Here is a 13,978-nt window from a genome sequence, read left to right on the forward strand (position 1 = left end):
AAAATTTCCTTAAATTGTTAATAAATAGGCAACGTCGCATTTTAGGGCAAAACAGTTTTAGGGTTAAAGAGAGCGACAAATAAGACTCTCAACTCAATTATCATTCCCTCTATTAAAGGTTTTTTCCGTTTCAAGATTTAGACGCAATCGAGCACCGCGATATTAAATGGACACCCTGTATATCTATATATATATCTTTACAGCTTATAATATAACAGGTGATCGTCAGGCAATATAAATAACATAAAATCAACGGCATTTGGCATCAACGGCAACATTGGTAACATCCAACATAAAATAATCACTTGTTCCTTTCATAAATGACCCCACCGGTATGAAGGTTGAATGTGGCGGGGCGGAATAGTCTGCCACCCAAGATGGCCGATTGATTCTGATTGTCTAATTTTTGACGTAAATCAAATATGACAATAGTGACATTTTAACTGTCGTATTTGACGATTGTCTTTTTTAAGTTTTATTTGGGTGGATAACAAGCCAGCCTCATGATTTTCTTCCAATTTAATTAAAGTTTTTAAGTAATTTTATAGTTTTTTGTAGTTTTTTTGAGTTCTGGGTTGATACATTATTTTACAAACGTGCCAACATCGAATCATCGTGCAACTACATAGAGCAGGAGACAGGTAAATTTCAATTATGACATACCTACCAGTGTTTTCTAATAATGTTTAGGTGTATCTTGGATGTATTATCATTTTCCAGGATATAATTATAGATTTAATCCTATTTTGGACATATCTATGACACTGTTCTCAATTTAACTTTTTTTTTACAATTCAGTTTTAATTCTTGAACCTTCACTGGGAAAATATGAAGTATTTCCTTTTCCTTGTCTTCATCTAGATTAAGATATTCATACAAATATTCTTTATTCACCAGTTTATATATGAGGAATTGCCCAGACAGTCACAGAAATCATAAATTTTTTTAATTGCCATTGAATCCATCCTTACAAAAATCTTGTCTGTCATGTAAGTCCAACTAAAAATGTTTGCTCCAAACACTTTTCTGGTTCTTAAGTAGAAATGATATTCACATGGAGTATAAACACAATACTTATTTGTTCAATTTAACGAAAACAGATTGACATATACTTCTCAAAAACTGATTTCCCTAATCGACTTAATCCACCTTAAGTTATACACATTTATGGATGGATAGCCATGGTCATTTAGTCAATTAAGAGAAAAAGTTTTGGTTGGTTTATAAATATTTAAAGTATAAAATCAAAAGCCAACTTCAAAACCACAACAACAATCTTTAAATGTTGGTCATTCTAAAAAACAGAAAAATATTTGACAATCTAAAATGCCTTTAAAAAAACAAAAATTCTGAATATCCTCATTTAATACTCATGATCCTACACCTACACAATCAGAATAATTTTGTTTTTTAACTTTTTAGCTAAGATTTTAGTATGTAATATCTTATTTTTTAAAATACCTAAATTACCTGAGACATTTTGATAGTAAATGCTATGCTTTTTACAGTCCTATTTTATTTTTACTGACCCATAATTAAATTCATATTATTAGCTTAAAGTAAAATTATGGACTTATATCAAATCCTTTACAGTATTTCTCTTCCACTTATGACCCTCTCAAATTTTTACCTACCACTAGTGGAAACTCATTTTACCTCAGCCCCACTACTCCCAGGGAGATTTTTTGCACTATAGGATCGATGAAAAAGAAAAGGGCATCTAGTGACGATGGTATTTCAGTGAATTTATTGGGAAAACTTCCTTTGAGTGCTATTCAGGCTCTTTCTGATGCTATTAATATTTCATTTCAGTTGGGCACATTTCCTCTTTGCCTAAAATTAGCAAAAATTTTGCCTCTTTATAAGGGTGGTGATCGTTCTAGTCCATCCAACTATAGGCCGATTTTAATTTTGTCTACTTTATCTAAGTTAATTGAAAGACTTATGAAGGATCGTCTTTTAAAGTTTCTTCTGGGGGAAGGGGTTCTTCGAGATGAACAATTTGGTTTTCTATCAGGGAAAAGCACCTCTGACGCTATGTTTGATTTCTTGTCCAAACTTCTCCAGGGTGTTAATGGAAGAGAGGCGACTGCGGCGGTGTTCTGTGACTTGTCCAAGGCTTTTGATTGTGTGAGCCATAGGATACTGCTTCAGAAGCTTTCTGCTTATGGAGTTAGGGGTGTTGCACTGAAGTGGTTTGAGTGCTATTTGTCTGGTCACGAGCAGTCTGTGTACCTTAATGGTGACTTTTCTGGTAGGGAGTCTGTGGATTGTGGTGTTCCACAGGGGTCAGTTCTTGGTCCCCTTCTATTTCTTGTATACATTAATGATCTTATTACTCTTAGCATATGTGGACATTTTACATTGTTTGCTGACGACACAAAGGTTTTATGGTCAAATAAAGATCCCAAGCAGCTTGTCAGAGATGTTGCAGCCGATCTCCTGAAATTAAAGCAATGGTGTGATTCCAATCAACTTTGCTTAAATATGTCAAAGTCCCACATTATTGGTTTCAATTTTCAAGCTGAGAGTCTTGATTTTGGTGAGAACGCATTGGACATGGTAGACAATTCTGCATTTCTTGGTTTAGTCATTGATAAAGATTTAAAGTTTTCTGACCATATAATAAAGTTAAATAAAAAACTTGCTTCTGGCTGCTTCTCTGTTAGGGCAACCGTTCATGAACTGGGGAGAGATGTTGCTCGCGATGTGTACTTTGCTTTATTCGAGTCGCATTTAAGGTATGCTCTTCCATTTTGGGGTGCATGTTCAAGTTATCTGTTTCAGTCTGTTTTTGTGCTGCAAAAGAGGGCTGTCAGAAGTTTATTTAGAGCCCATTCTAGAATGCATTGTGGTAATCTTTTCAAAGAGAGCCGTATTTTGACCCTACCATCATTATTTATTTTGGAAACTGCATGTTTAATATTCAAAAATAAGAACAGTTTTCCAATCCGACATCACAGTTATCCTACCAGACAGATTAATAATATTCCCCTTCCTATTCCTCATTTTACATCTATCAAAGATTCATTTATATATCGCGGTTTAATGATTTATAATCACATTAGCGTGGAATTAAGAAGTGTTCAGTCTTTGCGCCAGTTTCGATGTAAATTGAAGTCATATTTGCTTCTAAAAGCCTTTTATTCGATTGAAGACTTTTTTAAGGCTGAGGATGTTGTGTAGTAGATGCTAAGCTTTTAATCTGTTAATTTTAATTTTGAACATACCTTTATATGTCCCTTTATCTCTGCTACCTTTGTCTACATGCATGTATTTTATTTTATAAAGATTTTGTTTGTAACATTTTCTCTTGCATTTTTTTTTTTAGGCATTTTATATGTTGTATAAATTTTTTATATTTATTTTGTAAAATCTGATTTGATTGTATTTATTTTCTGAAGCTTTGTCAATAAAATTCGTGTACATGTACCAAATTTTCGACAATAAAGTACTTGAAAAAAAAAAAAAAAAAATATTGTATACACAATACACTGTCTTAATCTGTTTTCTTATGTTTCATGTTGCATACTTACTGGAGACAACCCCACTGACTTGTGACATCTTTACCCGATTGTGACTAATCAAAACTCATATTTTGTTTTTATTTGCTTATACTAAAAAAATAAAATGGAAAAAACATGCATATTAACTCTTACATATGTATTTGTGTTATATCTAGTCATTATTAATTAACTTATTTACAATGAAAAGCCAGATTTATTTCAAGAGATAGGTTCAGTTTCTGTCTTTATAAGAGCTTATATTTTGTTTTCCATAATTTGTGGATATATATTATTTTATTGCAATTGTATAGATGGTTAAAAAATATATATGTCTAATTTTTTATTTAGGTATGTTTGTTACATATTTCTTATCATGTTTTATACTTATGGAAACAAAAAAAAGCAGGTAATTTTTTTCTGAAATTCCAGAAATTAGGATTTTCAGTTAAAATATGCTTTATACCTGCAACAATTCTATTTTTTACATAAAAGGTGTTATTAATACCATACTTACAGTTTGCAGTATTTCATTTAGAATATATTGTAACTTTTTTATGCATTTTAAAATCCTTTGTTAAATTTATTTTAATTCATCTTAAAATAAAACATTTAAAAGACAATTTAGTTTTGTTTTTTTTTATTTAAAATTTGGTCCCATATCTATCGTGCCAATTTATAATTCTTGGTAAGTATCTATAGCTAAATATCTTAAATAAGCAATGTCTTGAGAACCAATTTAAATTAAATAATATTTTAGTTGATGTGTTAATTCTTGATTAAAATGATGAGGGATGTCTGAGATGCAATATTTTTATTTTTTCTCAACATTTAAAATTAACGATTTTAATTAAATGTGGGTATTTCTAAAATGAAAGTATATTGTTTTTTTTTTAAATAAAATAAAATTCTATTTAAATATATCTCATCACTCGTCAGTTAACGCATCAACTTTGTAATGCAACTGCAGATTACTTGAAATTTAAATACCAGGCAATAGATCAAGCTTAAATTTCCCGCCACACGCCACCCAAGATGGATGCCCCCGTCTTTGTCAACAACGTCAATAAAGCTGTCAACAGAATTTCTGTCTGTTCATTAGGCAACACACATTTCTCTATATTTGTGTTCTGTGAATGACCCTTCCAATACTATTAAACATTCTCAGTTCTTACTTTATGCAGACACCGAACATAAACTAGAATAGAAGGATCACTCTAAGCGCCGCCCAAAATGTTGCCTTTCTCACTCGCTTTCTGATGCTACTCTTTTTTGCTGCCCGGTGGCGACTGCGTTATACAGGGGCGTCTTCAATATTAGAACTATAATAGCGTTGTGCGGAAATTTTGTACTTTAAAAATGCCAGCGATATGTTGCGTAGATGGCTGCAGGAGTAAAAGGGGATATACATTTTTTTTAAATAAAAATGGATTAGTTCACAGAAAAAAATACACGCTTTTCTTCAGTATTTCTTAAATATCTCGGAAAATTGAGATCCTACAAAAAAGTCTAATAAACAAAAGTTGGTTTAAAAATAAAAGATTGGCTTTATAGGCTCTATAAAGCCAATATGGCTCTATAGGCGCCGAGATACAACTGTGTGAACATAACCCCTTTTTTTAGATAACAAAATATAATGACGTAAAATAATAACTTGAAATAATTTTAAAAAATAACGTTTCTTAGACAAATATCTAGCACGTTTTTTCAAGTATGTACTATCAAAAACTTTAAAAATAAACTTGATTGTAAGTCATTAGCATAAAAATTAAAAAAGTTAGGAATAAAATAAAAATAATTGCAGTTTTAAAAAAATTTATCATAAAAAATTATGTATTTATTTCAAAAATTCAAGCGTAGCCTTCTACATGGACTATATATAGGTACCAATAATATGTTCAAAAAGTATCAGCGATTTAGAGTACATATTTTTTTTAAATCGTGATTTTAATCTAAAAAAATGCAAAATTTTTGGTAATATTCTGTTATTAGTGGTGGTTTTTAATAGTGAAAGCTATCCGATTTATTATTAGTTGCATTGCAATCATTTGAATGATATAAATTTTAGCCACTTATACCGTCTAACCATACTTAAAACTGCATTTTTTTCGTCATTAAGGGTGGTTTTTAAGGGTTTAAGTTTCAAAATATTGATGTGTACTATAATCCCCAATGTAAAACTATATTTATTTTGCATATTTATATGAATTCTAGGTTGTAAAACACCTATTTTCGTTTTATTTTAATTTTAGTGGTTTGTTCTTTCATCCCCTATTTTAAAAGCAAATAATTAGGCATTTAATAAGTTTTTTTTTATTTAACTGCCTTTTTATATTTCACTGTTACCGAGTTCCATATGCTGAGTGTTGTTATCACATTATTATGTAAATTTTATTAAATATTTAAAAAATGGCTATATTAACGAAGTTATTATTAATTAAGTGTATGTAATATTAGGTAGGTAGTTTCTTGGTCAGTTGAGAAAAGAGCATGAAAGGAACGTAAAACTAAGATTTAATTGTGTACATTCTAATAAACTTAATTTTAAAGCTATCTACCAAGTGTTTTTCTTACAGTTATTTGTTCAAAAGAGACACTTAATAATATTCTTTCAATTTCATTTTAACAATAATACAAAGCACCTTTAATTTCAAAAAATTCCATATATTACACGCTGCCCGCCGCGATGTACGAAAATATTCCTTATTAAAAATGTTTCAAACACCCCCCGTATCGTAAAGGATTGCCGCCGAAACTAAATAATGATTTACGACCGCGTAAAAAAAGTCGGCACTGTTTAGAAGTCCCTACTTCAAACGGCCGCAAGAGAGTGAACCTACTGTTTTATTCTTTATACTGTGATGCAGATGACTGTTACAACTGCAATTTATAATTGCAGTCAGAAATTTAATGACAGTATGCACATTCAGAGTGTTATGAATACACCAGATAACCAATTTTCTTTAAATATCCAGAAATGTGTGCTGATGTCATTTTAAAGAATTGAAAATCCTGCAATTTATGAAAACCTTATTAATGGAGAGACAATAACTAGAGCATACTTTCTTAAGGATCTTGCAGTTACCCTTGAACACAAATGTTGACCTCCACATTGAAGACATAACCAATAAGTCAGAATTTTAGGCTGCATGTCCGGATTACTTAAAGAGATTAATAATATAAATTAGTTATTTATTGTTCCTTAGTTTGTTCTCTGCGTGAATATGTCAATCATGTGTAACCCATACTATCATTAAAAGATCAATACGTTTGAACAAGACCAAACATGATTTTTGAGAGTAATAAATTTCAACTTAAAAACACACAGAGAAAATAGATTACAGTATCCTAAAAAAATTATGTGATAAAATAATTTAGGGATCCTTTTTAAATTATTATCAGGTGACATAGACTGCTTCAGTTTACTAAACCAAGTTTTATCTTTGGTACCACAAAGACATACTAGACATAAAGAGTTGCTCTTTGTCGGCCGTCACAGAACCAATATTTGACAAGTAAAAGTTCTCTAAGAAGACCATTAGCAAAACTGTTGAAAAATGTTAAAGGGACAGGTTATTGAAATATCTTCGAAAAATATCCTGCTGCATAAAAAAGAATATGCTTTCAGGAAAAGGTTCTACACTAAAGATGCACTTTGTCGATTGATAGAAACAATTCAGAGAGATCTAGATAAAAGAAAAAACTTATTGGTATTTTTCTGGACCTCACAAGGGCTTTTGCTATGATGGATCACAAAATGCTTTTAAGCAAACTAGAAGTAAAATATGAGAGTGAGGGGAATACCTAATGACCTAATATAATCTTATCTACGAAAACTCAGAGTGCTAGAATTTTAAGAGAAAGAAGTGAGAAATTAAGGCTAGAATGTGGCGTTCCAAAGGACACTGCACTGCCTATTCTACTTTTTAACATCTACATCAGTAAATTGTTCTGAATACAGGAAGAGGGAGGTTACTTTTTGTTATAAACAGTAATTATTATCAAAGAGATGGACTGACATATTGCAAAAAGTAAAGCTGAAGTAGCATTAAACAAGATAATAGTTTATTAGTTAACACTTAATTTAGATAAATTGGTAGCCTTTTCCCTATGTTCTAGATCTACATCTGATTTTTAAACAATTAGCTCCATAACATCAATTGTAGATTGGAAGCACACTGTAAAAATATTGTATTGACAAAATTTTTTTTCAAAAAATATTTGTGCCCTTAGAAATGGTTAATTTTATAGTTAATTTTGCCTTGGTGGAGATGGTTTTGAGTTATAGGATCATAACATATAGATCAACTGTGGACCCTTTGGGGTGGTGCAGGGTCAACAGTCCTCAGTAAATTGCAGATTTCACAAAAATAGATTATATTAGATAGATATCCATCAGCTTTGGTTTGGTGTATCAGGAAATTGAACTGCTTAATCTACTGCAACTTCATGTAAAGACAATAATATAAGATTTGTTGTGTAAAAAAACACAAAAGAATCATATAATGCATGGGTTGAACACAAGTGTGGCACAGAGTAAAGTAATCTAAGCACTGCATCTGCCAAGGTCTTGTGTATTGTTTGGGACCAAAGGTATATAATGATCTGATGATAGATATTAGGGAATAAGTATATAATAGGTAATAGTTTTCTAGTTCATAAGGTATAGATAGTTTGAGAAGTATATGAATAAGTAGGCTTATAGTTATAGAATTCCCTGGAGAAAAAAAAAATAGTTTTGGGAATAATAGATGTGTTTGCTTCTGGTAAATTTTTATGCTGCCTTATCCCTTGTATTAAAATAAATATTATATAGGATATCACTGACATAATGTAAAAAAATTTGGGGGCTGATAGTACTTCTAAAAATAGTAAAAAAAAGTTCCTATCAGTATAGCATGAAAAATGCATAGGTATTAAGGGAGTTAGGGGCACTGAAAGGGTAATTTTAAAGAATGTTTTACAATACTAATAAATTATTTGGAAAGTTAGAAAGGGTACTTTTTGTAAGGGGAGTGGGTTGTTGTCAGAATAACTCTTTTGAGCTTATTTTTTTTGCAACCTGGGTTCATTTTTTGAAAACTACATAATCTTTCCTACAAAAAAGGTACTCTTGTTGCATGTCGCCCAGTGCTATAAACAGTGGTGATTGACAGCACTTTATCAAATATAATTGACATGTTTTTTTTTTAAGAAATTATTAAGGATGGTTTGTTCTGAATTAAAAGCACTGTATATCACAAGTGAATAGAAGAATTTATCAGGATTATTAAAAATTAAAACTTTCTGAATTTAAAAAAAAAGTGCAATATGTCTTGCATGTTATATAAATCAAACAGACTTGTACTCACCCCAAATTCTTCCAAATTTCTTTTGTTTCCAAGTCACTCTTAAGGCCTAATTTGTCATCACCAGAAAAGTATGTTACATATAACTTTGTTGGGGGTATTTTATACACTTGTGTCAACAATTCCCAAGCCATTTTACAAGCATCTTCCTAAAAAACTAACCAATAGTTCATTTAAATTTTTAATAGCATTTCATATACCACCTTAAAATATTCCCCGAAGGACCAGTTGCCGAGCATTTCAAAAAAGGTGTGATGGTACCCATCTTTGCCCACCACATTAAGGTCATTATGTTTACCGCCTACTCTAATACACTTTTGACTATTGGCAACCTTGGTAAAGTGGGGAATTTGATTCCCAAGGAAGATCCCTTTAAACTGAATCAGGTTTAGCAAAATATTTATCAGGGATTAATAAGGTCCTACCTGATTCATTCCAGCATTAACAAACGGGACGGTGGGGTCACAAAAAGGCACCACTGGACTCGAACGGATAAACACATGATCTTGCCGCTTTAAAAAATAATCAAGGAAACTTTGCCGGATATTTTTCGCCGATATATCTTTGTGTAAATATTTGCTAATTTTACGACGAGTTATGTGATACTTAAATGTCCTTTGGTATGTTAATAGGCAGTAATACATGTGAGGATTCATTTTTTTGATTTTAAATGCACAGAAAATTTGTATATGTATTATGTCTTTTTTTTTGAAAAATATTTAAAAGATTTTTGAAATTTTTTTTCGGAGCATAACCTCACATTTTTGTAGGAGCTGTCAAATCTAAAGGTGCGTATGGGCGCTTTTCAGAATTCACTGGTGGATACACCGGGTTGCACCGGCACTAATCGAGGCCTCTCAGAATTAACCCGGTTTCAAAATTAACCGGTGAAATCAGCTGGTTACGACCGACCAGGTATCGGATCTTAGAACATCATAAACGAGGTTGTTGAGTTCACTATCTCTCAGACAATGATGTCAAATCGACTTTCCAATTTTTCATTCGATATATAATTTTCTTAATCCACTACATATTTTTTCATTGTGTTGTATTTTATAACAGGTAAAAAATTTACTCTTTAAAAGTTTCGTTTATTTGCTGACTAATAATAAATACTTTGAGAGTAGAAGATAAAAAGCAACCTGGCAACGTAGAATACCTCTATGTTTACAATGCACGTATCCGATGTTGTCACTTTGTGTTGTTTTTCTAGATATTTGTTCAATCTGTGAATCTAGCGCCCGTCGATATCCAGCAACCAAAATCTAGAACGCAGCATATGTCGTTTGCCAGAAACCTATTTATAGTCGGCGCCTGCTGTTATTTAATCGATATAATGCCCGTATCTCCTGAAATTTAGTTAACTTTTTTAATTAATTTTTACGTAAAAACCTTAGTTTGTCGCGGATTGTACTTAAAACATTATTTTCGAATAAGCAATAAATTTGCTAGATTACTGAGAACCTTGAAAGGCCTTTCAATGTTTTAAGGGTGTCGCCCACTAGAGCGGAGCGTGCCGGAGCGCATGGCAGCGCGGCGGAGCGCATTTTCTTGCCCATACGCACATAGAGCGCGCTAAACCGAAGCGACGCGGAGCGGCTAGCTGAGTTTCTTCAGTTTGTACAATGCTGTCCTCAGATGAGGAAGAGGTATTTATAATTTCTGCTTTGTGCGAAGAAGCAGAAAAAAAACAAAAAAGAAAATGTTGGATATTGGAATTCTATACTTTATTTCCTGATCTAATAGAAGACGAAATTAAATTTCATCAGTATTTCCGAATGACGCATGGACAATTCATGAAACTATTAGGTTACCTAAAACCAGAAATAGAAAGACAAAATACGTCATTTCGTCAAGCTATAGGTCCAGAAAAAATAGGTAATTTAAGTGGTTTAATAGAAAAAAAAAGTAAAACTTTAATTTAACAGATAATTAAGGCAAGTTAAAGGCAACCTTCTAAAATAACTTGTTGATTCTCATACAAAAAAAAGTACACCTCTAATATGCAAAAAAACTCAAAAAATACATTTTCTAGATTATAATAAAAAAATAAAATTAAAAGTTTTCCTAATTATTTTTATAAGTGTTCAGGCAACTAGTGTGAATCATCTAAATTATGTAAATTGGTAAGATACTCGGAAAATTGTGGGGCCTGTGTCTGTTGATAGTATTGATGGTTTATGTCTGGTGATGTTTGAGGTATTGCCAATAGCACAGAATCTTGAAAGTTATTTGAATGCTGACGAGATGTTCGTGATAAAGATGAGAGTGGATATGGTGGATATTCAGCTCTATTTGATTGTACATGTTGTCTTTCAGATAAAGCTGCTAATTCAGCTTCATTGACAGCTTTAAAAACTTTCGATTTTTTTGTTAGTTTTCGACATTTCTGTATTTTTTTCTTAGGGGCTGATGAGGTCGAAGTAGTCGATGGAGTGGGCGGTGGTGAACTAATATTGGAGTAAGAATCCTCTTCACTTGAATTTCCAGTTTCTTCCTTTGTTATTTGTATGTTTGAGGTTTGAGGTCTTTTAGTGATGTGTGGAAAAAGGAAAGCCATCTGTTGTTCAAGCTTCCAGGGCCTAATTTTTTTTGCAGCATCCCCACTCTTTGTTTTACGAGCTTTAATGGCTTTGCGAAAATTGTCTCTTAGTTTTTTCCATTTATCTTTACATTTTGAAGCTGAAATATAAAAATTTTCTTTTCAGATTCTTGGCTACAGGAGATTCATTTAGATCAATTGCATTTTCGTATCGTTAGAGAAATTGTATATTCAACTTGTGACATAATTCGGACTAAAGTACGCAATATTGTCATGTCAAACCCAACAAAGGAAACATGGAAAACGGTTGAAAAAGACTTTTACGAACTATGGAATTTCCCCAATTGCATCGGTGCCATCGACGGCAAACATGTTATTATTGAAGCACCTGCCAATAGTGGTTCGCTATATTTTACCTACAAAAAGACGTTTAGTGTCGTTCTACTGGTATTAGTGGATGCCAATTATCGTTTTATATGTGTAGATGTAGGTGCCTATGGAAAGAACAGTGATAGAGGAATATTTGCTTCTCCTAATATGGGAAAAGCACTGTTGCAGAACTCTTTTAATATACCTCCTGATAAAAGTCTTCCAGGAACCAATATCATTGTGCCTCACGTAATTGTAGGTGATGAAGCATTCCCTCTAAACAAGCATTCATTGCGACCGTTTCCTGGTTCACAAATTAAAGACAATATATCAAAAAAAACTTTTAATTATCGCTTGAGCCGAGCCAGAAGGTTATCTGAAAATGTTTTTGGAATTTTGACACAAGTATTTAGGATTTATCAAAGGAGATTAAAAATGAGCCCCGAACATGTGTATAAAGTTATTTTAGCGACCTGTTGTTTACATAATTTTTTAAGGCCTTCTTTAATTTCATTGGAGTCAGTTGACAATAACCTTAACAATGATAATCTTCAAAATTTACGACGATTGGGAGGAAATGCAACGATGGAGGCCATGTCTGTTAGGGATATATTTGCAAATTATTTTTCTTCCCCCGATGGTACAGTTCCTTGGTAAAATGCAATGATAAAGAGAGGAATAATGGATTAAGAACATACTGACAATAAAATGTGTATTTAGTTATAGTATAAGATCCGAAACTAAGATCGATCTTAATCAATATGTAGGATAGCCTTGACCTGATATCATTTGCCAACCCATCCTCGATTTATTTTTTCATAAAAAAACTTTTCATTACGTCGCTACGTATCGCACATTAGCCAGCGCGCGGCGTAGCACCGCAATCGGCAGCGGAAAAATATACCCAACATAGAATTCCGGTCGCTTCGTTGCGCTGCCGATCGGTGCTCTTCCGACAAGTGAGCGGACTCCCATTTAGAACAATGTAGTATAAAAAGTACTTTCCGGCGCGTTGCCATACGCTCCGGCGCACTCCGCTCTAGTGGGCGACACCCTTTAAGGCTAGATTATGATATACTTAATTATACATGTTTATTAATATTTTCGTGTCCAATACTTAATAGATATTTCACAATAATGCCATATTTTATAATAAAACCTAGAAGGATGACACCATTGACTCCTAACTCGCCTGTGAAAGGTACCATTTGAATTTCCTTTCTTCCAATAAATGTAGACCCACTTCAGACTTCTTCATCCTTTTTCAGCAAAAAGGGAGTTTTTAGTCTTAATATTAATTTAAAAAACGCACTGAAACCACTCAAAATATCCTTTTAATGCTTATACTGTACGAAAGGTGCATCATCCAAAAGTAAACAACGAGCGCAGCTACCAAATATCTTGCTTGTTGTGGGTTATTTACTTCTGCTTCCAATCAGTGCAATTAGCCAGCTCATACGGGAAAAGCCATCGGGTATGTACCCTGTTTCCCGAATCGAAGATTTCACAATAATTAAGACGTTTGACTTTCACAATGGTAAATGTATCTTTTGCACGTTGTCGTCTCCCCCATGATGCGTCCGGCATCATCCGGCCCGGTTACCGGCGTGAATAGGTTTAGCCTCGAACAGCAGAGGGTAGGAAAGCACAAAAGACAAATATACAGAGAAGTGGTGGCTGCATACAAACTGATCGAAATTCTTCTGACAAATCTGCTAGCGTCCTCTCGCTTGGCAACGGAAACTGTTGTAACTAACTTGACAGTTTGACATACCTAATTGGACCAATCAAAATGGTAGAAAAGCGTGGCCAAATTAAGGCGGGAAAATTGAAATTTTATTTAATAAGAAATATCATAATTTTATTATTTAATCGCAATATTCAAAACAAACATCCAAAAAGCAAAAAGGTTACTTTTTGATTAGATGTTGGCATCAGGATAAAATAAACAATAGTGTACAACATATCACCAATTTCAAAATAGAAATAAACCAATTTTTTAATACATTTATTATTTAATTTTCCTAAAAAATAATTACTTACAATAATTGCATAAATAATTATTAAATACATAAATAATTACAATAATTACAATAATATTGTATACATAATATACAATAATTCATTATAACAGATTTTTTAAAAATTAGAATTAATCTAAAAATGTTTAAAAGTATTTTGTTAACACTGAACTATGTCCACCCAAATAGATTCGA

The 13,978-nt window shown here is 32.4% G+C and overlaps 1 protein-coding gene across 4 annotated transcripts in view; it reads right to left on the reverse strand.

The window, feature by feature from the left end:
- The window catches only part of LOC126750252 (alanine--tRNA ligase, mitochondrial), a 30,867-nt gene extending 21,154 nt beyond the window's left edge, over positions 1 to 9,713 (reverse strand). Inside the window, exons 1-3 of one of the 4 annotated variants that reach the window (XM_050459805.1) lie at positions 9,277 to 9,713; positions 9,055 to 9,228; positions 8,855 to 9,000 (exon numbers count right to left, since the gene is read on the reverse strand). In XM_050459805.1, coding sequence (XP_050315762.1) covers positions 8,855 to 9,000; positions 9,055 to 9,228; positions 9,277 to 9,507 — 551 coding nt within the window. In that variant the 5' untranslated portion in view covers positions 9,508 to 9,713. Of the gene's footprint in view, positions 1 to 8,854; positions 9,009 to 9,054; positions 9,229 to 9,276 lie in introns of those variants that run through there. The other 3 variants (XM_050459804.1, XM_050459806.1, XM_050459807.1) reach the window with 3 other exon arrangements.
- Between the last annotated feature and the right edge of the window lie 4,265 nt (positions 9,714 to 13,978).

The sequence above is a fragment of the Anthonomus grandis genome, chromosome 2, assembly GCF_022605725.1.
Source record: "Anthonomus grandis grandis chromosome 2, icAntGran1.3, whole genome shotgun sequence".
Classification (NCBI taxonomy): Eukaryota; Metazoa; Arthropoda; class Insecta; order Coleoptera; family Curculionidae; genus Anthonomus; species Anthonomus grandis.